Here is a 25,674-nt window from a genome sequence, read left to right on the forward strand (position 1 = left end):
AATTAACCCCCATCAGAATCTCAGCAGAATGGAGGAAGGGAAGAAGGTAAGTTTAAACTGTATTTGAGAAGTTATGGCCTCAAGCTACAGATGTAAAAGAAGATATTTACTATCTAGATCTCAGGCTTTGACTGGATATATGTGATGAGAATACCGTTTGTATCAGATCTATAATCTGAGACTTCATGCGTTTCTGTTTGGATTTAGACCTGATTTCCAAGCCTTTTTTGTTAAGTACCCTAAAACTCTATGTTTCAGTTTGAGAAGCTACAGTAATGGTATAGATAATTTCTCTTCTATAATAGAACTGGAGAAAATAGCCCTGGAAGAAAATGAAAGCTAAACTGCTGATTGTAGAGAGGCGTTTGGTTTGATAGGGACAGTTTGCATATCTTTTATCAAGAGAAATTGGGCTTTTGTAACTTGTAAGATTATTTGAAGAAAAGTAGTAGATTACAAAGATATGTGAGTATGAGTTATCTTTGTAGCTGCAAAAGGCTCTAAGAGGAGACAGGTGGTTTCATATTTATCCTAGATGTGATTGCCAGGTAAAATCAGACTGGCATATAAACTCATTCTCCCCCGTTCAAGCCAAGACTGCAAACCTGTAAGATCACCTTCCAGCAACAGTCCGGACAAACCCCAAAAGGCTCTGCTAAATTTCTGGGTGAACTTGCTCCACTGCTACCTACAATGGGTGTGGAACTTACCTGGAAGTGTAGGCCTTGAGCACAGGAAGTCTGCCAACAGAAATCCCACAATCTCTTGTTCCAGACTTCCAGGCTCCTTGTGCCACGCGTCCTCTGTCTATATCGAGAAAAGCCTAGATGGGGCTGTCTGTTATGCATCTACAGACAGGTCCCTAGAAGGGCTCCAGGAGGGAGCTTGACAGCCATGCTCAAGAAAGAAGTGGCATAATACAGATCCCTTTGGTGCAGATTACAAGATACAATACAGAAGATTCATGGGAGCCTGGGATGCTTCAAGTCTGGCTCTACAGGTCAATGCAGACTAGTGGTTCTCAACCTTTTTAGACTCAAGACACCCCTCCAAATCTTTTCAAAATGTAGGAACACCTCATTTAAAAATAACTTAAATATATCATGCATATTATAATATAAACATAATTATTTCATTAATATCTTAGGCATTGAATCCATTACCCCACTGCCACTGCAGCCTCTGCCAGGTGGAACTGCTCTGTGCATCTCCTGCTGAGGCAAAAAGGGAACCAGTTGTGGAGGGAGTTTGTGCTCTTACCACAGCCCTTCCCTGCCCAGTGTCTCCCAGAACCAGAGGTGCACAGGGCATATAGGACAATTCTGGGTGCCTTCATTTTTGGGAGGTATGTCAGAGCTGCCCTGAGAAGTGGCATTACATTATGCAAGCAGGCGCACGGCTTCTGCTGCAGCTCATTCTGGCTCGGTTCTGATGTGCCTTCTCAAAACTGAAGTAGGAGGGGCAGTTTCAACACAACGCTCAACCCAACGCTCTGGCAACCTGGAGAGGAGTGCCACTGACACCAGGTAGAATTGCCCCACGCATCTTGGTTTTCAGGAGGCACCTCACAACCAGAAAGAGCTGCAGCAGCAGTGATGAGCCTTCCCCCATAGCGTAATACAAGTCGGCACACCTTTCCACTGTGGCCACTTCTCAGTTTGGCTCCAAGGTACCTTCTGAAAACAAGCCATGCAGGGCAATTTCTCTCTGCAGTAGCAGCACCAGCATTGTGGCACCCCTGGCAGGTTCTGTTGGGAACCACTGATGTAGACATACATGTCTCAGCTTGAGTGACTATGATTGTCATTGCTTTTACAAAGCTTTTGAAATGTTCCTTGCTAAGGGCTATTTAAGGAAACAGGGTGAAGAGAAAAAAAACTTGACTATAAACTACAACGTAGGTTAAATGATTGTTTAAATGGCAGATACACAGTATACAAATATAAATCCTTATTATAGCCTTGGGAAGCATGACACATGAGGAAAGTCTGAAAGAACTAGGGTTATTTAGTCTGGAGAAGAGAAAACTGAGGGGAGGATTTGATAAATCTTTAAATACCTGAATGATGATTATAAAGAGGATGAAGATGGGCTTTTCTCTGTGGCTGTCGTGGACATGACTAGAAGCTATGGCCTCAAACTGTAGCAGAGGTTGGAGATTAGGAATAATTTTGTGACTATGAGGTCAGCCATTGGGACAGGCTACCTAGAGAAGATGTGGAACTTCCATCCCTAAAGATTTTCAGGTTAGATACTTGACTGAAGATAATTCTTTCCTGAGCAGGGAACTAGACTAAATGATCTAACGAGATTCCCTTCAAGCTCTAATTTCCTATGATCTGATTAGGGTACTCAAGGATCAGTCTTAGGAGTGGAGGCATTCAATAAATTATGTTGATATTAATGACAAAACACAAAGATGAGCAAGTAGGTGGATAGGTATTTATTCTGATTAAGCAAGATTAGGGAGAAAAAGTCCATTAAGGGCTGGCCACACAACATGCCAATACAGATATAATCTTAATTTGTTTGTTTGTTTGTTTGTTTGTTTTGGTTTTTTGGGTTTTTTTACACAGTTCAAAATTCACTGGAATCCAGAACACACCAATAATCAGTTATCCAACATATCTGCCACAACTGCAACTTTACAAGACTATTACAGTGCTTTCCCACAAGATGGCAGGAAGCAGATAACAGCTTGCTTGCTTTGAGTTGTCAGCTATCCTGGATAACTAGAGACAGGTAACACCAAACTGTGTTTTTACTGATGCCTTTCCCATGGTACTGCTACACCAGATGTTACTAACTTATACCAATGCATGGCTTTACATTGTATAGCCATTCATTTTTTACTCCTGTGGAAGAGGTGTAAATGGGGGATACGTTCAAGCTGTTAGGTCTTTTTTCTCATAAAACTGTGAGCATTATACGGGCAGATTAAATTCACTACAGATGAGCATAAAATAAGACATAAGTAGGAAGACTAAACTACCTACAAAAATGGGCAGACTCCAAATTAATTTCAGAGTCAGTAATCTCCACGTGTGTTTTCACAATTCAGTAACACACTCCAAAGTATGCAAGGGCCACCAAATAGGGAATAAAATGTTAAGTTACACTAGGAATGGAAGAGAGATTATTCCTGGAGACGTGGAGCTAGTCCATAACTCGATGACACAATTGTTCATATAAATAAATCTTAGAGCTGTTTTGTTCAGCTCATCTCCAAATGAAATTTCACAATGTTATCGTCCCAAAAACAGGAAGAGAAAATGTATGTGGCCTGTATCAATAAAATTCAGAAGCAAGGCTCAGAATGCCTATGTTTTACTGGGATATAAAATTAGCCTCCTTAACAGCCTACAAAGGCAAAGGAGATGATTATGGCTATGATACCAGGTTATGCTTAGGTTTAGTTCCCTTTTCTATACATTTTTGTATGACTTTCAGCAGATTGCTTACAGTTCCTCTGAGCCTAAGCCTCCATCTGTAAAAAAGGTATAACAGCAATGTGGCATATAGCTGTGGTAATTTCCTATTTAAATCCATGAACTAATGACTCAACCATTAAAACACAGAAGACATAACAAGACCCTTACAAGTTCCAACTACGTTTCCAAATTTGTATCTGCAAGAGAAGATGACTTAATGAAAACAAAGATAGCGATAGCCTCAGTGAGATAAATTCTCATTAACAACAATAGAGAAAACATGAAGAAAGTACTGTCCTAAATAAATAGAGAAGAAATCAGAGCAGCCAGAGACAGAGTAAGGGGGAGAGAGAGAGGGAGAGAGACTCACCTAGAATAACTCAGAGGTTAGGGCATTCACCTGGCTCATAGGAGACACCCTGATCCAGAGCAGGACTTGAATTTAAGACTCTTACATTGCAGGAGGACACTAATTACTAAGTCAATTGCTTAGCAGTTAGTAAGACTTAGAGACAGACTTTTAAAAATGTCTCTCTCAGCCTTTTTGTTGAAGCAATTTCATTTTGCACAAATACTTACCCAGCCAGAGATCAAAACAGTGACCCTATGGCTTTGTGAGTTAGTCTGAATCAAGTAGAAAAAGTATTTAAACATGGGATATTTAAACTTTCCCAAGGGACTCCATATTTTGGTATCATTTGCACCAGAATTTTATCTGGAACTTGGAAAATGTTCTTGACAAAGCTGGTATGTTTCCATGTAAAATTTGTACATTTGATGAATCTGCATTTTCCAACAAAAACCATGTAAATTGAAAATTTCCTCACCAGTTCTATCTTGGCTGGCAATTTTCAGACCCTAACAGATCCTGATTTTTCAGGAAGCCCCAAGGGTCCCTCTCTATGTTCAAATCAGATGCCCCAAAACACAAGAAAGTCAAAATTACCAACTACTTTTCAAAATGTAACTACTGTCACTGAACATGCACAGCTAGACCATTTCAGGTCCAAGCTGATTTTATACCTTGCTGATAAGGTGTAAAAAAAAAAAAAAAAAAAAAAAAAAAAATTAGCTGATTTTAAACAATCTGGTTAACATGAGCCTGCCTTACCTTGAACTGAATATTGCAAGTGAAAAGTTGCTGCTGCCCATTTAATTGTCCTTCTGTTATTGACATGGGAGGCAAATTTGGTTCATGTGGGTAGGAATTTGCTCTCAAACCAACCAAGGGAGAAGTTATCAAGGAACCCAAAACAGTTTCTGTAGGCCTTTGGTAATAACACAGTCCTTCTGGGTTGCTTCCAGCATGGCAGGGCGCAGTATTTGGTTGCTGCAGAAGGCATGTGGTATGAGCTGCTTTAGCCAATTCAGCATCATTTTCAAAGGGTGGCTCACTACTTGCATATTCCCATGGAGATTGCACAACACTGCTAGGTAAGGTGCCATTTGATGACAACTTCAGTGAAGCTTCAAAAACACCATCCATTTGCTGCATTCCCACCTGAGAGTGAGACTGGATTTTTGATTCCAAGCAGCTGATCAGTGGAAATCCATTGTCTTGCATCTGGGCTGGCCTGCAGTGCACCTGGTGGTGTAGCTCTGCTTGCAATAGCTGTTGTTGCTCTGTTAACAACTGTTCAGTCTGAAGAATCTGTCGTTGCTCCTTATCATAAAAGTTTGGTATTGGGTGAGGTTTGTGTGAAGCTACTTGTTTTGGAAAGGAATGGCTTCCACACAACTGCTCAGACTCTACTGGACTCGATTTTTGCAGAAGAGAAGCAGGTATTGCATTATGCTGTGTTACACCAAGCCCCTGCACACCCTGACCTGTGTAATGGGTGGTCTGTGATGATGACATCCATGGATTGGTGACTCGTGATCCAAACACATTCTGCTGGCCGTCTGCCAGTAGAGCTTGTGGCTCCATCTGCACCGGGTTGATTTGCACCTGATTCTGAACAGGGGACTTCCAAATATCTGAAGGGTGACTTCCTGGAGAATTATCCTGATGGAAACCAATGACTGAGTTCATTGACACCAGCAGGTCATGCTGCTGCCTGTCTTGTTGGTTCACTTTTAAGGGAATGGCATGATTTGAGCCAATCAGATTGGAGTCCAGCTGCATCTGATTTTTAGGAATGAGATTTTTCAAGGGAACTGGAACAGTACCCTTTCGCTGACATACCTGTACAGGATTTATTTCATTAACTCCAACAGTTGGCTGGTTAATGGAACCCAAGGGATAAGAAATATTCCCTCTCAGCAAATCTGGTTGGTCAAATGGTGCTTGTTTTTTTGGCCTAGAAAAGAATTTTTTGGGCGTAGCAGCAACTACAGGAACCTGAGGGTCGGAGCCTAGTGTGCTTTGTGGTAAGAACTGCATTGGATTCTGGAATACAGGTAAGGCAGAAATTGATGGTTCAGTCCCCCAGCAGCGCTGGAGATACCCTGGAGGAGTGCTTTGCTCACTGCATGTCACATTACTTCTGAGCGGAGTCTGAAGTGTGCTCAGGTGAGAACTTTGTTGAATTTGTTGCAGTGGAATTTGCTGAATAATGGCCTGAGATGAAGCAGTTGCACTGCACTGTGGGAAGTCCATATTCTTTCCATTATCCTTCTTATACAGCATCTCTTCCACATAGGATGCCACCTCATCGCCCAGATGCTTATGGAAGTCCTGGGCCACTGGCTCATCAACATCCATGTTGAGCAAGGTTTCTTCCCAGTGCTGTAATTGCAGGTCATCTACATCCAGGTTCTGCAGAGTTTGGCAAATGTTACTATTACTGCTGTTCTTCTCAAAGAGAGTTTCAATGATGACCAGGAATGGGTTATTTTCTTCTTTGATGTCTCCCTCGTTTCTTTCATTCTGGCATGGCTCTTCTACCACATCAAGGATATCTGCCAAGGAGAGTTGTGGCACATTATTGGCATGGGAGACATACACGGATTCATCTTGTTTCATCATGGCTCCTAGAAGAGAGTTGGGATCTATTGAGTCCTGTTCCATGAGGGCATCTTTCTTTGTTTTTGACCCTGTCTTTGCTTGGAAAGAGTCCAGGAATCCTGGAAGGTTATTCTCATACAGGACTGCTTCCCCTGTGGCAAAGCTAAAAGGCAGCTGCAGACTCCGCTTGTGCAAATGCTCCTCTCCTTCTTCATTTCTGCAGGTACAGGAATGCAATGTTAAAAAGCCTGAGAAAAGTGGAAAAAGTACAACGGAGTCTGTGGGACTGGACAAAGAAACACAGCAATCGGAGTGTGAGACAAGAGCCAACATTCTGTTTTGGTGTTAGGAGGGGGTGAGATTTATTTAAAACTCTCCTCTTTATTGCACAGGTTGTATAACTGGCTCACTTGCTCAGAAATAAGAACTGTACCCACTCTGACAAATGGAACTGAGGAGCTGGGGCTTGTTTCAACGTAGCTTGACTAATCTGTCTGAAAAGCAATTTATTCAGACTTCTAGATTTATTTAAGTACAGGCCAGAAGGGACCAGCTAGAATCATAGAAAATAAGGCTAGAAGGGACAGTTAGTCCATGCCCCTGCCTTAAGGCACAATCAACTGTACCTAAATCAGTCGGCTTGTTCATAGCTAGTCAGCTAGGATCCGCTAGTCTAACCAGCTGTCTAATGCAGACTACTTTGTCCTTAGCCAAAGTGTATTTTCATACAGTGGAATTGTCAAAGGTACTCACTGTTGAACAATCACCGCTGCTTTTGAGGAACATCACTATTGACTTAAAAGTAGGGGCACAATTAGGCAAAGTTTGGGTACTTTTGAAAGTGGCATCCCTCATTTCTTATTACACTGTTTCTTTGGCAGTCAGGAAACCTTGCTCTTTTGTCCCTGTGTATTTAAACATACTGGCTGATCCATCAATACATCTGACTTTCCTTTTCTACAGGATGTCAGGATAGCTGAATGGTCTAAGACACTATGTTCAGGTTGTAGTCTCCCATGGAAGTGTGGGTTCAAATCCCACTCCTAACAACAGCCCTGGTCTTTTGACAGCTGGATAGGCATCTGGCTGGGGTCATCTGACCCCAGCACTCTTTCCTACCTAGGCAGGGGGTCAGACTCAATGAGCTATTGAGATCCCTAGCATTTATGAATAGGACTTATTGTGATTATGCCTAACATAGGGAGAAAGTTTCAAAACAACCACTGGGAGTTAGGAGGACATATGCCAAGGATTTTCAGTAGGACCTGTGCTCCCAATTTACTCAGGCTCATATTTTTAAAGGTATTTAGGCACTTAACTATTATTTCCCCCTTTCTGTCTCTAATCCTGCATTGCATTTTCTTTCTCTTCCACATGTTTCTCCATCTTTGTCTACCTTGGCACTTGATTGTTCATCCTTCTGGTATCACTCTTTCCCTTAAATTCTGTTTAGCTGCAGGCTGGCAGGAAATGCATGAGAACCCTAATCTACAGGATAGTAGCAGATTAGCGTACTGTGCTAGGAGGCAATGCCTACTCCACCCAGTCTTCAAAAGCAACAGTCTACAAGGACTTGTGGTCCTCTTTACATTGGAAATTGTGTGGAATTATACTGATGTCTTGCAAAACAGTCCACTGGGGGAAACAGGTTAATCACACTCTAAAATGAATGAGTCCAATGTACATATTATGGACTTTCCACATCTGTGCTGCCAGCTGTGCTAGGGGACTACTTATTCAGTGAGATTACCCTGTGAAAATAGTACAAACACTGCATTTCATTGGACTGAGTCACCTCCACTATCATCATCCTATCAGCAGCTAATAATAACCTTTTACCTGAAATGCTTTGTAATATACAGGTACTAGGAAAATATTAAACCTGAATATTCAGAATGTAATATTACAGTTTCATTAAAATGAATATTCATAGGGGACAAAGTTACCTTTTTCTCCAGGATCTACATGCTCTCCTGCATCCATCTGCATTGCATACAGAGGTAACCACGATTTAACCCTCAGAGGTGACACCAGTCAGGTACCTATTTTCTCACTTGCTCTCATCACACTCACGCAAAAGCCATTCCTGATCCAGTACCTACTGAAGTCTGTGGGAGTCTCTCTTGATTTCAATGGGTACAGAGTTGGTTTGATTATATTTTTAAGGATCCTCTGCTAGTTTAAGGAGAGTGGGATGAATTACTGTCCCCTGTTTGGAGGAGGTCTATAATATAAAGAGGTACATATCAAGGTGGTCTGTGCTTAGACAGAAATGAGACTGCTCCAGTCTACCAAAGGAAAGAACTTCATAGCCGGAGACGTTTTACTGGCAACATATTGTTCCTGAAATATTCTAGGTTTTCCTTCTGGCTCTTATAGTCCTAGCTCCCCAGTCAATCCCAGGAGATGTGGGCCTGATATAGGCCTGATAAGCAGATGGTGTTTCATTTCTTTTGTTGCATCCCCTACACTCCTATCATCCCATCATCCTATGCAGGTCTGGCCTTGCAAACTTGAGAAAGAGGAAGGGAAGCAAAAAATTCTCAGACTGCCACCTGCCTCCCATCTTCCAGCAGAAACAGAGCTCGCTTACTACATCAGAATCAAGGCACTGATGCCACATTCAAAGAAATAAACATTAAGAGACAATTCTCCATATAGGCTGGTGGTAGGCAGGATCTGAGTCCTACTGACATGATCCCACCAGTACACAGAGGATGAGAGTGACAATATGTGCAAAACATTACTGAAAGAAGGAACATGCTATTCTGCAGTCTAGCAAAAAAAATCTCCATATTCAATAGTGATCCCTTTCTGTGTGACAACACTACTTGTGTTTGCTGGTTTTTGAGTGCCATTCAAGTTGTATGCCCACAGTTCTTTGCAGCCTCTGATTTAGGGAGGGTACCCAAATCTAAATCCTTTCCTTGGGGGAACCTGGAAACATAGTAATTAGAGACCATCTGCTATTTTTAATTCCATGTGCTATTTTAACTCCACTGCATTGGCAGGTGATTTTATCCTTGCAAATAGGATTGGGAGCTACAGGGTGTTATCTTGTCTCCACTGAAGTTTTGCTACTGACTTCAATGGGGCCAAGGTTTCACTCACATTATTCAAAGGAATACTTACGACAGGGCCCGCTGTCTGGCAATGATGCAGTCTGGACGACCCCCTTTATACACCAGCCTTGCATTTGCCTGGACCCAGACCCAGCCTGCTTTCTTAGTCAGTAGCCTAAAGACAGTTATTCCACTTTCTCCAGTTTTCATCACTACAACAAACAGAAGGAAGTGTAAGCTCAGCAAAACTTTTATAATCAACAAATGTCCCTCAGTCTGCCTGCCCCCCCCTTCTCCCCGCCCCCCCCCCCCCCAGCTATTGCATCTCACAGATAAGGGGATTTCTCTGGCAAGAAGATGATCCGTTTCTGCCTATTGCAGGGTACTTACTTGTACCTTTCAGGCAGCTGGTTTCAGTCACTGTCAGAGACAGGACACGGGGCCAGATGAACCTTGAATTTGACTCAGGTTTGTGATTATTCCATGCCTGCGAATTCTCTCCAATATTAAGTAAACATTGGAAGGGTTAGGGTTACAGAAAGCCTAAGAAAGCCCTGAAGATTTCTAGGGAGCTATGATAAAAATCAAACGAGCATTATAAACAATCAATTTCTGCTTTGGGTCATATTCCTTATGGACATCTGTCTACAGAAGCACTGCACAGCTTAACTCAATGGATATCTCTGGACTAGAAGGGCATGGGAGTCTGTGAGTCAGAAGTAAGGACTGGTCTTCATGTAGTTATAAATTTATGGAAAATAATTAAACTACTCTAGTTATATCACTGTAAATCCCTACATGCAAGATAAGAGTGTCCTTTTCTAGTTGTATTTATCTCCAAAAGCACTCATGCCAGAATAAAATTGTCCACATGTGGGAGGTATACTGGTATAACGATAGTAACATCATTTTGATGCTAAATCTCCCCATTTAGACAAGCCCCAAGCAAAACAAAACAGTACAATGATATTAACCAAGTAGGAATTTAGATGTTCAATTGCAGCACCAAACTTACTTCTCACATGATTTTCTGCGCAGTACATCATGTCTGCTGCATGGACAAACTGGTACCCAGAGCCTCTCATACAGAGTTCGGTTTCTGTGTACCCTAGCACCACCTTTCCTCTGTCAAAAAACACCCCCCCAAAACCAGAGTTAACAGAAACTTTAGAGTTGAGGATAGATGCAAGGGAACAAAATTGCAGTGGCCTACCAACTGGAGCTCAATCCAACCTAGTCGCTTATCTGATAACATGGACTAATGCTGGTAGCATTAACCACAACTAATGCAAAAGATGAGCAGGATTGTCCTTTTCAAGAAAAAGTCCAAGATTTTGAAAACGGTTCTGTTTTGTGGTAGACTGAAGGAAATCTCAAGATCTTACAAGGAAGGTCTGCTGTGGCTGGCACAAGCTTTTGTAAGCTCAACCTCAGTCTATCAGATGTCCAAAACCTGCCTCTAGGCCTTCAGAACTGCATCAAAATCAAAATGTTCCTGTGGAAGGTTTTAATTTTAATAAACCAGCATCTTCTGACAAAACCAAGTGTTCTGTTGAAACATTTCCTATGTCTCTAATTATCACCACGTTCCTATTAATGAACAGCCTGAGTAGGATTGTGCTTAGTATTTTCTACCTAAATCTCTCCTTTTACAGGTACCTTTGGATGATCTGAGAGCTAAAAGTTTGTACCATTCAGTCTAGTGCATGGAAAGGCAAGGTACAATAGCCCAGTAATTGTGAATTGTATGTATGGCCTGTAAATACCTGTGGCTCAAGGTGGTGACCCCGCAACCCTTAAATTTCAGCAAAAGGCAGGCTTCCACTGAAAACTCCAGTGAAGAATCATAGCAAAAATGATCTTTTGAAACAAAAGCATGACTGTTACGCAGCGTTCCCTCTCAGCTGCACAGTGTGCACAGCCGTGCAGGCGTGCTCATGCTGCATTGCCAGGCACACCTCCACAGCTGTGCACGCCACACAGCTTAGAGGGAATGCTGCTGTTATGGTGATGGTATCCCTTTAAATGTATCTAAGTTTAATCTTGGTTATTTACTGGTACTAACAAAAGTTTAGATAACCAAAGTTTTTCTTTCTCTGTTTTGTCCTCTACTTGGCCAGAGTCATAATCTGATGTTTCCTCTCGTTCTGCTACAGCCATAACAGCAGCTTTTACCAGCAAACTTTGGAGCCACTGGATCCAACCTGCAGAGCTGGAGGGTACTGTCAGTGTTCCAACAAGGAAGGGGTTCGGTGGAGCTTTGCCCATGCCATGGCTGGGCAGCACAGAGAAACTGCAGCCAGGTCAGAAGCACCAACCTCTCTCAGACCCGAGTTGGGTTTTTTCAGCCGGCCACTGCAAAACCTTGCTGATGGAAGTGCTATACCAGGGGTGGGCAAAATGCAGCCTGGCGGCCAGATATGGCCTGCCAAGCCTTTCTATCTGGCCCGCAGGGCCCCTAAAAATTTTAGAAAATTAATATTTATCTGCCCTGGGCTGCCTGTTGTGAAGCCCTCAATGACTTGCCAAAACTCAGCCCTCTGCTCAAAATAATTGCCCGCCCCTGGGCTATACCATACCTTGAATCACAGGCAGTGGGAGTAAAGTCCAGCTTGTGTTTAGTCTGGAAGATAAATGTCTTGGTTCGAAGCTCCAGGATTGAGAGAGGCTGGAGAGGAGTTGCGATGGCAAACAGAGCCAGCTGGGGAGGCATGAGGGACCCATCTGCAGCTCTCTTTTGCTGCCCATGAAGGAATTTCAAGCGACCCTGAAAATTCAAAGCCTTTTGGGGAGAAAAAAAAATATGGGGATGAGGAAGACACACAGTGATGATGTGAAAAGTCACTACATGAATCTAGTTATCCAAGTGTCATAATGTCCCCATCAGTGAATCATGTGAGCACCTTAACAGATATAAAAGAATCCACCTGCACAGTATTTCCATGAGGACGGAAGGAATGGTCCCTGCTAAACAGATGGCAGGCAAAGCTATTACCCCAATTTGACTTATGGGAGAAGACTGTTCCCACTCTGTTTCCTTGGTGTTCCCACTCTGCTTTAGGGGTATGTATGCAGACTGAGTAAGCACCCCCACGCAAGCTTTAATTAAGCCAACCCATGTATCAACAGCAGTCAAAGCATAATGATATGTGCTTTGCTTTAGTAGATACTGGCAACCTAAGTATCTGTTTTTGACCCCTAGCAGGCTGAAGCCCATTCTAGGGCATCCAAACTAACTAGACTAAAGCTAAATCAGATATGGTTCAGATCAGATCAGATATGGTTACCCACACTGCGTTCATGCCTCCAACTACAGTGTGGACATAGTCTAAGTGATGTGCTGAACAGCCCACAGAAAGTCTGTAGGAATCAGAGAACTAAGCATGGGTTTTCTGGGCCCCTAGCCTACCACAGAGCCATCCTTTGTCTCCAATTTCTCATCCCAAAAGGAGAACATCAAGAGAACTTTCAAAGCAGGGCCACCCCTAGGGGAGGGCAAATCAGGGCCATCGCCCCAGGCCCTGCACTTTGGGGGGCCCTACAGAGCCAGGCGGATAGGCCGTGTCCCCTCCTGCAAGGCCCACCTGGTGCTGGTGACTCCACACTGCTGCTGCCTTCATGTCTGGCCATCACTCCCTCCCTCCCCCCCACAACCACCACCGCCGCCGGCTTCTTCACATCTGGGCCCCACACAGGCTGATTTGCCCCGGGCCCTGCACCCTGCTAGGATCATCTCTGATTCAGAGTCTGGCAGAGTTCTGCTGATTTCCAATGGAGCAGCACAAATAAAGAGATATACCTTCCTCTTTCTACTCCCACAAGTTTGTTTCAGCCCGCAGTAGAAACATCCCTCTACTCAGGAGTCTTGCTCTTTGGACCATGGCTTCAAGAGGGAAAGCATGGAAGGGGAACAAATGGCTTGCAAGCATTACCAGGAATCCTGAGGAGTTGTCCAATAAGCAGCGGAACCGACAGATGAAGCTTCTCTCCAAGAAGGAGGAGTTTTCAGGAGGCAGGTGCTGGGGATCATATGTGGTAGTGTTGCTGTTTACAAAGGTCTGGCTCATGGGCATAGCTGTGAAATCACATGGGGAGAAAACAAAACAGTCCCAAAGGACAAGAACATGTGTTTATACAAATTCAGAACAGTCCAGGTCAAGCTGTGTCCTTAATGCAGGGATGGCAGGCATGGGAAGGACTGAAGACACTCAAGGGCCATGCACACATAGACCTCTGGTGCTGAGAGAAGACACCCAAGCACTTGAGAGGTTAACAGAACCTTCCTGATAGCACCGCTGCAAAGCTCTACCGGGATGCCTACTGCAAGGGCTTCTTTTCCAAGCCTGTTACTTGCTCTCAATGGGCTGATCTGCTGCAAAGCCTCAGGCACTGTTTCAGTCTACAATAGAATTAAATATCCTTAAAAAGTGTTATTGAAATAGTCATACTAATTAATATTAATACTAATTAATATTAAAGTGACAAGACTGTGAAAACATATGAATGGCGCTTTATGACTAAAAGCTTGTCCATCATCTCTTCCAACTATACAGTTGGTCCAATATATGATATAGGAAAAAAAAAAACCCTTGCTACTTCTGCCAAAGATAAATCGTAAGAATCCAATCTTGCCAAGACTAGAAACAGGCTTTGCCTTGTATATGGTCAATCTGACCTACAGGAAAAGGTCCTTTCTGAGTTCCAATATGGCAGTTATTGTTGACCCTGAGCAGAAGAACAAAAGACCCTCTAGCTTGGATCCTTGGAGGTTTCTAGGTACCAGCAGGAACACCAGTGCGCTCCCATCAGAACTCCCAGCCTTAGCTGTGGTCAATGCCCAATACTTCAGAGGAAAGAGAAAAAAGCCCACAGAAGCCAAAAATATGTGACCTACTATATTCTCCCTTGAATCAACTCCTTCTCCAGCTCACAGCTGTAATACTGATTCCCATTATTCACAGCTCGGCCACTATTTTTTCCATGAGGGACAATATCAAAATCTTGGCTTATAACTACATAAACTAGGCCCCAGGCCTTGCCCTTACCTAAGAAGTCAACTATTTTGTTCAAGAAGCGTATTAAATTCATCTGACACAAACTTCCTTGACTAGAACCATGTTGTGTTTTGTCCCATTTTCTGTTTTTTTCACTTCTTCTATTATTCTTTCCTTCAATATCTGTCTTAAGATTTTGCATATTATTAAATTCAGTGACTTCAAATTTTAGGGTGAAATCTGTCATAGGAAATTGGCAGTCAATAATAGTTTTGCATTTTTTCCCATTAAAGAAAAAAAAGACTGACCAGCCATGATTACACATGATTCCTAATGAGGGTACTGCAAGTATCTTAGCAGGGTTAGCTGGCATCTCAAACACGAATTTGCTAATAAATCATCAGTGCTGTACTAAACATGTTTGTTTAAAGCCGCAATAAAGACAAGCTTGGGACAGTGATTCCATCCATCAGGCACATACCACAGAGACTAGAGTGACGCCAAAGAAAAATAGCACAGATTTGTTCCTTTTTGTTAAAAAAAAGAACTTCATACAGTAAACAAAAGCACCAGATGATTAAATCTTGCAAGTCTGACCTACACAAGCCTAGAAGACTCACAATTAGGGGTAAGATTGTTCTTCATGCTGTTGAGATGTTTGAGGTAGCTCATACAGGAGCAAAATTAACGTTACCAAACTTGGATGTTCCTGCCTGACCTCATCTTCCCTTTGGCTGGAAGGTTTATTCTGAAAGATGTATTCAGATAGCTCAGGTTTTATCCAACTCCCTCAGGTTTTACTGGCTATTCTTGGCTAGTTACAGAATAAGACTGCGGGTCTTCTTTAAGGTTCCTTAAGAACAGGCAGGGCTCATGTGTCAGCAGACATTCTGCCAAGTTTTCATATGATTAGGGACAGGGACAGACAGGTTTCTATTTCAGTGGCTCTGCTCCTTCCTCCATGAAGTGCCAGAGGGGAAATTGTTTATTTGTCCCTGAAGGTCATCTGCTGCTACCCCATTTACGGTGTGTACGTGATTCCACGAGTGAAGACTGACATGTTCTGCGCTCTCACCACTACTATACTGAGAAAAACTGTGCATCTCAAGGTAGTGCACATCATAACTTTTCTAGGGCTTTCTTGGGACACAGATCCCTGCTACCCTGGGGGGCACTGAGTTATACCCAGAGCTCAGGGTCATTCCATCAACCTGACCTTGACTTTTCCAAGAGCTATAGGGGTAAATCTGTGGAGGTTCATGAGCCAAAAGGCTCTAATTCTGGAAAATAAAAAGTGGGTTCCCTTTTAAGAACCAAATGTTGCTCTACTGCATCCTCCATCCAAAGCCTGCTCATTTGGTCTGGCTCTCATGCCTAATACAACAGGTTCGATTATCCCACTAGGGTTAAGTTTTGTTTGGGACTCCATTGTGCTCAAAACAGTCACCGAATGCACTGTCACTTCTTGGCTTTTGTGGTCTGGAGCCTAATCTAAGTGCAGGTAAAGGATTTAGAGCAGGGACTCCTGGTAGGCTGCTCTAAATCAGGCCCCACCCACGCATTTCTGTTAGCACACACCAAGCTCAGAAATGTGGCAGTGAAGGTGCTCCAGAGGGAGCACCTTCTGGAAACTGAGCTCAGAGAGGCAGCAGGGGGTATCCCTGAAGAAGCTTCACTATCTCCTTCCCAGGTTTGACTCATGCAAGCTGAAGCAGGTGAGTAGGGTGTGTCGAAGACCAACCCCGTCCCTGGAAGTGGCAGGAATGTGGTGTAGACATGCCCTTTGAGAACAAGAGGCCTGCTAGAGCAGGAGACTGGCCCATACTGCATTTCACTGCTCCTTGTTTGCTGTAGAATTCCTCAGCATCCCAGGGTTTGGCTTGTATGGAGCTTGTCCTGCAAACTCTGGTTGAGCAGTGGAAGCCACCAATATAGGTTTCACTGTAAAATCACTCACCATCTGTGCTTTGGTCTGGTTTATTGGATGCCGGTGGATTTAAGGCCCAATGCAGCTGGCACTGGAACATGGCTCTATCGTCAGTGTGGATCAGCTCATACACACTTTGGTAGATGAGATCAGACTGAAAAGAAATTAAGAAGAATACGCCATTGGATACTATCTATGCATTGAAATGAAGATGCAGAGAGCAAGGCACCAAAATGCACAACTAATCCATTGCAGCACCACTGCCCTGGGACCTGTCTCCCTTGCTCATCACTGCACAGCAGGTTGACCTCGTCAGCACTACCAGGCATACTACAAATAGCAGCAAAACATGTGCCTAGCAATAGAGTTAAACAATCAGCATAATCTTTTCATTCATACTCACTGGGAAACAGAAACTCTAAAAGCGGGGTTATAATCTTATGGTCTGTATTAGAAAACCACTGTGTGGGCTCTGTAAACACATGCCTAGTGACAGAGTCCTGCTCCAAATAATTTAGGTTCTATAGCTACACAACAGGCATATGGTGGAGGGGGTAAATAAGTTAAAAAGTAATGAAGTAACAAAGTCCTTGGCACAGCCAGGCAGAAAACTGCAGACCAGAGCCCTAGGCTACATTCCCTCTGCTGTACTGGTCCCAGACCTGCAACACCAAAGGTGGCTGAATTCAAAAGGGAATACAACAACAGGCAAGAGGCTTCATCCTGTTACATGCCTTCCCTGCAACATGGCTGATGCATGAAGACACATGTCTGTAACTCTGAGTGATGATCTCGCTGACAGGGAACTCCACAGTGCATTGTGGAGAGCATTGACAGGCACCAAGTACTGAAAACAAATAATGGTGTCATTTCAAAGGAGGAGGCCTTTTGGCTCTGAAGTGTTCCTAGCTGAAAAGAGAAATCAGCCTCCTGGACCCCATACAAAGGACACACGGACCGATTCAGTCCTTGATGTAATATAAAACTACTTTCAAAAGGAGTGTGTCTGAGGAATTCCTTGCATGACTCATGGAAATCAAGCAGACTCATTACATTTAATGACTCTCTCTAGCTTCCCCACAAATGGCTTAAGCCATGGTGGAGAACCTTTAAGAAGTTTCAGTTTAGGCTGTTTGTAGGGATTTTATTTTTAGTTCAGCTGTAAAGAATTAACAGCATCAGCTGAAAGCCAACTGCTGGCAATGGAAAACATTTTTTAAATTAAAATATGCTTTATAGACACTATTATTTTCCTGATGGCACTAGGCTCAACATTTCCTTCATCATTGTTCCCAAGCCATCTCTTGTGCAAGATATTTACATAGCAGCCATCAATTATTTTAAAACGGCAAACAGTCCTTAGCCACCAAGTACATTTTTGCACTGATTTCTTAACTGCTACCAGTACCACACTGGACTCCTGCTCTCAACGCTGAATTGTAGCCTAGTCATTTAACAGAGTAAGTGTATTCACTAGCCTGCAGCCAAAGGGAAGATGAAAACAAGCTTTGTTTCCTTGATTTTAAAAAAGGAACTGCCAAGTTCTTCAAAGAGAGTTTCACAATGTTTTTGATTCTTGGTTATTAACAACAACCCATTGGAATCTTTAGAAATAAAATTCTTTTCCTGCCACGTGCACTGCTTTCATTGGATAAGCTCTAATTTTTGCCTTTTGGGATAAACACTACACAATGACATTTGCTTCCCAGTACCTTGAGGTCTAGATACAGTCACATTCAATAAGGGAGCAGATTTAGACCTGGTGTTAGAGAGAGTGCAAGAAGTTAACAAGTGCTCTCATCAGATCTGAATCCGCACCTAACAGCGAGATGATATCCCATAAAAAATAAGTGCAGTGCAGAAATCCCTGAGGCCCCTGACAAATGTTATACTTAAGACATAATTAACTGGTTAGTCCCCTCTTATTATTATATTCTTAATTATAATATGGCCACACATTAATCATTATGGCCAGACATTCATTCAAAGATAAAACAGAGAATAAGCCATAATAACTATGTGTAATAACTTTGTGGCTGGTTCCTATCATTCCTGAATGGCGTGGCAGGACGTACAATTGTTGGGATCACGCATCAGATCCCATCAGACCTTTAATTTAACATCTGACAGCAGCCTGAGCATTATTTAGAAGGCAAGACTAGGTAACTACAATAGTCTTACCCTAAAATCTTTATGGCCTTAAAATCTATATAGCCCTGTTACACTTTCAGATGTCCTAAAGTGTTTACTGTACAAAAATGATTCACTGGTAATTAAAAAAAGTCATTTGGAGCCAGCTTAAAACATTTTGGTTGTCCTAAAGTAAAATGATTTGTGTCATATTTTTAAGGGGTTTTTTTCTTTCAAATGAAATGGAAAATTTCAGAGTGAGAAGTAGTTTCAGATACAAAACTGAAAGAAATTCAGAGCCTCCTTCCTCCCCCAGTACAAACAATTTAGTAAACCCAAGATAAATTCATGAAACATTCTGGTCATCAAATCACCACTTTTCATCGAAAAAGGCTTTCAGACAAAACTTTTGGCCCCACTCCTGTAATAACGTACACATGTTTTGTGCGCATGTACACGTACACAATACATAAAATGCACGTTATTGTAACATGCATCATATACTTACAACAGCCCATTTTGTACCCAAATACATAAAACTCACCTCAGCTGGGTTCCTTGTATATCTTGCGTCTTCTAACTCTTGTATATCAAGAGCTTTTTTGCCTGATGAGGGCTTGTGACGTGTTAATTAATGAAACCCAAGATGATCTCATTTTTTCCATGTTTGTATGTGAAACTTAATTTAATACACCTGGATATTCAGAGCTCAAAATATGCTTGTGTGTCAAAGTTGCAATTCAGACATTCAAGAAACAAACAGAATTGAAAGAAAATGGAAACTCTGTATAAATAGATACTAACTACACTAAATGTTAAGAATCAGTGTTAAGAATCCATGAATGAGCAGAGAGTGAACAGAAATGTGCATCTTGGCAACCATCAATCCTTTAGATCACGCTATACACACAATAGATCCATGTGACCATAACACCAAGACATTCAGTGCATACGCCTAGGCAAGAGTATGGAGGAGTGGAGGCTGCCCTACACCTACCATCCCCCCTTTAGATCACTGAGACAGAATCCAAAGGGCAGACCAAGTCCAGATGTTCAGTGTCTCAATGGTTGTAGCTTCTGCCAGAGAGCAACAGATTAGAGCTGCTGCTGACTGCCCAATGCCCCAGCAAGGGCACCTTTCTGTCAGGGTGATGTTCCTTAGCCTTGCTCCAACCAAGGAGTACCCACAATGCAGTTGGGGTTAGGGGTTTGAGGTAACCTATACTCACCTTACTCTAGAGGTTGCAACGTTGTGGTATTTTAGAGGAGCTACCCTGCCATGAATAGCCCCATCACGTTGCCACCAGGCCTTCCAGCTAAATGCAGTTTATGGTCATAACTGGGACGAGAGCTAGATACAGATGTTTCAAAACAGCACTTCATAAGATGAACATCTTGGACAGCTCCCTATGTGAATGTGGTGTCCAACAAACAGTGAAAAGAAATGTGACTTCCTTCCACATCTACAGGTAGATACTGGTATCAGACAGCTATTTTTATGTAAATGTGGATAAATGAAAAAACACTTTGGAAAATACAAAGGTTGGAAGGGTTGTTAACACCATATACAAAATACTAATAAGAGTCAAATATTTGAGCTGATTGGTATGGAGGAGAAAAGAAGAATAAGTGAGAAAATAGAAGAGCTTTTAATAATACGCCCTATAGGAATATAAACTAAAATGTAAGGCAATATGTCAGATACAGACATTTTGCAGTCTTCAGAAAACAAAAAAAAAAAGACATAATGATGTTGCACTGAGCTTGCAGCAGAAGATTTATTTCAGAAACAACATCTGAAAAGTGTTGGTAATGCTTCTATAACCAGAGTATTACAGGAAATTAAATCAGTTTCGCAAAAAAGATTGGTGTAAACTGAATATATTTCTATATTCTCCCCAGGCAGCAAAGGAATGTTAAAATTGTACAGTTAAGCACTGACACTCAGACATTGACAATGTTAAGGCTACATTGTGTAACTAACTATACTTCCCATGAGGATATAGCCTTTAATTAGATGTTCATGTTGTATTTTTCAGGGTAAAATCCTAATACCCTGATTTTTAATAACAGTTTTGCCATTAAATTTAAATGGAGGTCCAGATCTCATTCTATAAGGAGGAGACAGTAACACAGCATCATTCAGATTTGAAATGTTTATTTCATTAACAGCACTTTGGGGAATGTTAGAATTACCTATGACACTTACTCAGCTGTAAATACTGCTGGGCTGGAAAGACAACAGTACTCTGATTTACTTACTATACTGTTCTCATTGCTTTCTACATGTCCACTTGTCCAGAACACATGCAATCCCTTTGTGCAGACAGTGGTACAAGGCAATGCTGACTCTGACACAAGATGCAAAAAGCAAAGTTCAGATTTCATTATCATGTAGTATGAAAATGTATAGAAGAGTCTGTACTATGATATGCGCACACCAGGGGACAGAGTTACAATTGTATAGAGAATTCCTGTTTCAATAGCATCAAATGACCTGGGTCCCAATCTTTCTTTCTGTCACAGAGAAACCAAGCTTGGTAGCCTCATGCTTCTCTCACCTAACAGAAGCTCAGGACTAATACTGATAAAGGCTAATGTATCTTAACAAACGTGGGATTAGATAATGGGTAGCAGAAGAATGCAAATGGCACAAAGCAGTGCTAAGCTCTGTGACAGAACTGTGTGGAAACCTTCCAGAGAGACAGCATACACCTTATGCCGCCCAGTGCCATTGATATCCTATGTTTCATGAGTAATGAAGTAACTCAGACTTTACACACACACAACGTACACACATATGTAAATATCATTTCCAACATAATATAAAACAATGCTCTTGCCTGCATAAGTTAAAACATTTGATAATAAGCTTGATTTATGTCCCCAAAACAAGTGCTGTCTACCAACATCTACCAACAAGGGCTGCAACAGCCCACACCTGTAAGAAGCAAATTCACCAAATACAGATTGGCAACTAGAATCAAGGACAACAAAAAGTCCATCTTTAGATATGTAAGAAGTTGGAGAAAAAATAAGGAAAGCATAAGGCCCCTGATAGATGAAATGGGGTGGCAGATAACTGACACTTAAGAGAAAATCAAACTCCTGAATGAATACTTCATGTTGGTATTCCACCAGTCCAAGGGTGTTAACCTGCTTGACAGGATACAGGATGATCATGGCGGGAATGACCACCCCCTCATAGTTGGCATAGCTCTTGTAGGGGAGCACCTACAAAGGCTAAATATCTACAAGTCAGCACAACCAGATGAACTACACCTGAGGGTGCTAAAAGAACTGGCTGATGTTGTTGTGCAACCAATGACAAAGTTATTTGAAGACTTGTGGCACTCAGGAAAGGTCCCAGAAGATTGGAAGAAGGCCAACATGGTGCCTATCTTTAAAAAAGGGAGAATGGAGGACCCAGGAAATTATAAGCCAATCTGTTTGACCTCAATCCCTGATAAAATCCTGGAGAAAATTATCAAAGAATCTATTACAGACAGGTTAGTAGAAGGCAATATTTTGAAGGATAGCCAACATGGCTTCATTATGGGCAGGTTATGCCAGACCAACCTCATTTCCTTCTATGAACAGGCTACTCCCCACCTGGATGGCTGAAATGATGTTGATGTCATATACCTGGACTTCAAAAAGGCCTTTGACCTGGTCTCCCACAAAGTCCTCATGAAAATTGGGAAAATGTGGCCTTGACTACTTTATGGTCCGGTGGCTAGGAAATTGGCTCTATGATAGGTCGCAGAGAGGACTGATTGATGGAACTGAGTCATCATGGCAGAGGGTGACCAGTGCTTTCCAACATGTTCATCAACGATTTGGATTCGGGTAATAAAAGCAAACTAGCAAAGTTCGCTCACAACACCGAACTATGGGACAGCGTGGCCATGCTCGAAGACAGGTTGGCAATACAGGCTGGCCTGGATAGGCACACAAGGTGGGCAGATATTGTTTAATATGGAGAAATGTGAAGTGCTCTATCTGGGGAGAAATAATCCACAAGGCTTAGCAGTGCTATGCTTGCTAGCACCACATCTGAACAAGACCTGGGTGTCATGACAGACAACAAAATAAACATGAGCCACCAATGTGATGCCATAGCTGCCAAAGCTAGTAAAACACTGGCATGCATCTACCAAGGCATCGAAAAAAGCTGAGGATGTCATCCTCCCTCTCTACTCGGCCATGGTGAGACCATGGATGGAGTTCTGCATCCAGTTCTGGGCGCCGCAGTTCAAGAAAGATGTGGAGAAGCTCAAGAGAGTCCAAAGGAGGGCCACATGCATGACTGGAGGCCTAGAGACCAGGTCACATGGAGGAGAGGCTGAAAGACTTGTGACTTTTCAGCCTGAAGAGAAGACTCAAAGGGGACTTGGTGGCAGCCTATAAGTATATCAAGGGCATACATCATGGCCTGGGGGAGCATCTGTTCATCAAGCCCCGCCCAGGGGAGGACAAGAACTAATGGGCACAAGCTGACTGAGGATCACTTTAAGCTAGACATAAGGAAAAACTTCTTAACAAGTTGGGTGCCAAGGGTTTGGAACAAGCTCCCTCAGGGGTGGTACAGTCATCCACCCTGGCAATCTTCAAAAAGCATCTTGCCACACATCTTGCTGGGGTCATTTAACCCCATCAGTCTTTTCTGCCCAAGTGCAGGGGGGCTGGACTCTATCATCTGTAAAGTCCCTTCCAGCCCCTAACAACTATGAAACATGATTCATGAATCCAGTTCTGTTTACTTTTGCTTACATTGTACAAAGTGCAATGTTCGTTTAATTACCACAAGAAAATGCAATGATTTTTAAAGCAGACAGTCTTATGATCTTCCAAGACAAAATAAGGGAGTCTTCAGTAATCTGGAACATTGGCTGCTTCTGTATAAACTACACCATCCTTTTTTAAATCAGAAAAAAAAACTGCTGATGAAATCCCACCTGATGAAATCCCAAGTAGTCCTGCACTGTAGGGGAGATGTAGAAGATGTAACCGTCTGCAGTGACTGAGATGACAAATCCATTGAGAGCCTGAAAGAGAGAACAAACTCAGCAAAGTTATACTTAAAACTGTTATTCAGTACCCCAGGTATTGATTCAGTGCACATGCATGTGTTGGGAGAACAGAATTTTCTGGGTCACAGAGCCCAAGACATGGAGCAAAAGTACAACTATCATGTGTGAAGCTACTACCAATGTTCAAAGAATTTGAGTGTACTGTAGAGACCCTTTAGTTGTCAGTTAAGTCACAATTAGCACAAAGATATTTCAGATTAAAGAAAAAATAGTACAGACACTTCCTATTTAACTTTTCTGCTATTCTTTCCAGGTGCAGAGCTTGAAGCCCCACAGATGTTCTTTTTGGGGGGTTCTTAGTAGCTCAGCAGCGTCCGAGACATTTACTGCTTTTAAAACAAGTCTTTTCTGATGCTTCTGCAGAATTTATGTGAAGACTGGTCCACCTACGACACTTTGGATGCTCCTCCAGCAGAACAGGTGCCAGCCAAAAATAATATTCAAGGCAAATGGAAATAACTTCAACAAATGCACACTAAAATTTCAACATGCAAAGATATTTGATCTAGATCTTAAAATAGGCAATGTAGCCAGGTTAACATGATGCTCTACCCATTGCTGCTATGCCTGGCTTTGCAGAAGGGCCAGTTAGCCCTGGTGCAGTGTCATGTCAACAGAGCTATATTGCTTCCAGTACCTGAGCTAGTTCCTCTAACATTAACTATTTCTCTGAGTATTTACTACTCATACCAGACAACTCATGACCAAGGTCTCAAGGTACTGACTTCGCTTGTTCACTCAATTTCAAACCTACACGTCTTTCATGATGGCTGGACACTGCCATCATGAATAAATACTTGTGGAAATGTAACTCACAATGTACATAACCACCTCTGTACATGAACTGTAGAGGTCATAAATCTGCTACAACTCTTATCTGGAGAGCTTAGGGATTCACACTTCCAGCTGTAAAGGCACCCAGTACAATCCTGAATACCAACCATCCTGGGAATTAATATCCTTATAGCTATTTGTGTAGATACCTATTCACTATTGTTTCCATTGGCTCCAATACCCAAAACAGGATGGGAGCTTAAGGTAACAAGGAGGAGCAGAGACAGCTGGGCACCTCAAAACCCCCAAATAACTTTTATTCCCTAGTCTGTGAGCATGTCTACATGTGTGCTTTAATGCGTAGTAGCCTATTCTACAGTGTATTAAAGCACCGTGTGACAAACTGTACTATTATGCTAATGAGCAGTAAAATAGGTTACTGCGCATTAAGCATCACTAAAATGTGCACTTTCACTACTGCACATTAGGTCAGCCTAATGTGCATTTATTTAGTACCTCAGGGCACTTTTACATATGATCCAGGGCTGATGGGGGCAGCACTTTAGTTAGAGCAGCTCCAACTGCCACTTTAATTAAAGCACCACCACATCTCCTGTATCTCCTGTATCAGTGTCCCCACACTTAAAATGGTGGCGGGGGCGCTTGAACTAAAACTCGTTCCAAAAGCTTTAGTTTAAGTGCCCCTGCCACAATTTTTAAGCACGGGGACACTGATACATGAGATGCAGAAGGCTACTGGAGAGTACCAATTGTCACACTCAAACAGACTCTATTAATCATACTGGAATTCCAGTGCATCAGAGCAGCCTGCATGCTCATGTATCGGAGCCCTCACATTGGAGGTACTAAGTTTAATGCGCATTAGGAAAAGCACATAAATGCTAATTAGACATGCCCTGCACCTTTGAGTCCCGTTGCCTATACACCACAGGACCCCAAGCCCCTACTGGAAGTAGGTGGCATTGCAAGCCATAGTAGTAAAATGCTTTCCCTGCCTCCAGGCATCTAACTTCTGTTATCCTGCTGTCCAGATATCCTTTTCACAGCAAACTTCAAAACTTCATCGCTGTCTCATCAGGTAACAGAGAGCATGTGGCAGCAGCTAGATAAAGATATTGATTGAAAATGATTTCCATTCAAAAGGACCCAGCAACCACTGGCTTTGTTCTCAAACATGGGAACACTCGAATTAAAATAGTTTTTATTAGGATTTGAAAACTGGAACCTCAGATTGCAACCTTGTGCAACCCTGCATTCAAATCTTTGGTTTCTGAAGTGACTTTCTCCCTCTTACT

The 25,674-nt window shown here is 42.4% G+C and overlaps 1 protein-coding gene across 2 annotated transcripts in view; it reads right to left on the reverse strand.

The window, feature by feature from the left end:
• LOC149867196 (aryl hydrocarbon receptor-like) overlaps positions 1 to 25,674 on the reverse strand; it is a 121,797-nt gene that overhangs the window by 4,471 nt on the left and 91,652 nt on the right. For both annotated transcript variants that reach the window (XM_090044952.1, XM_090044953.1), the window contains 7 exons: positions 23,450 to 23,539; positions 16,392 to 16,515; positions 13,373 to 13,515; positions 12,020 to 12,222; positions 10,456 to 10,565; positions 9,511 to 9,652; positions 4,543 to 6,595 (listed from right to left, as the gene is read on the reverse strand). In XM_090044952.1, the coding sequence (XP_089901078.1) occupies positions 4,543 to 6,595; positions 9,511 to 9,652; positions 10,456 to 10,565; positions 12,020 to 12,222; positions 13,373 to 13,515; positions 16,392 to 16,515; positions 23,450 to 23,539 (2,865 nt within the window). The remainder of the gene's footprint in view (positions 1 to 4,542; positions 6,596 to 9,510; positions 9,653 to 10,455; positions 10,566 to 12,019; positions 12,223 to 13,372; positions 13,516 to 16,391; positions 16,516 to 23,449; positions 23,540 to 25,674) is intronic.

The sequence above is a fragment of the Crocodylus siamensis genome, chromosome 4, assembly GCF_052110815.1.
Source record: "Crocodylus siamensis isolate JL-2025a chromosome 4, ASM5211081v1, whole genome shotgun sequence".
NCBI lineage: Eukaryota > Metazoa > Chordata > Crocodylia > Crocodylidae > Crocodylus > Crocodylus siamensis.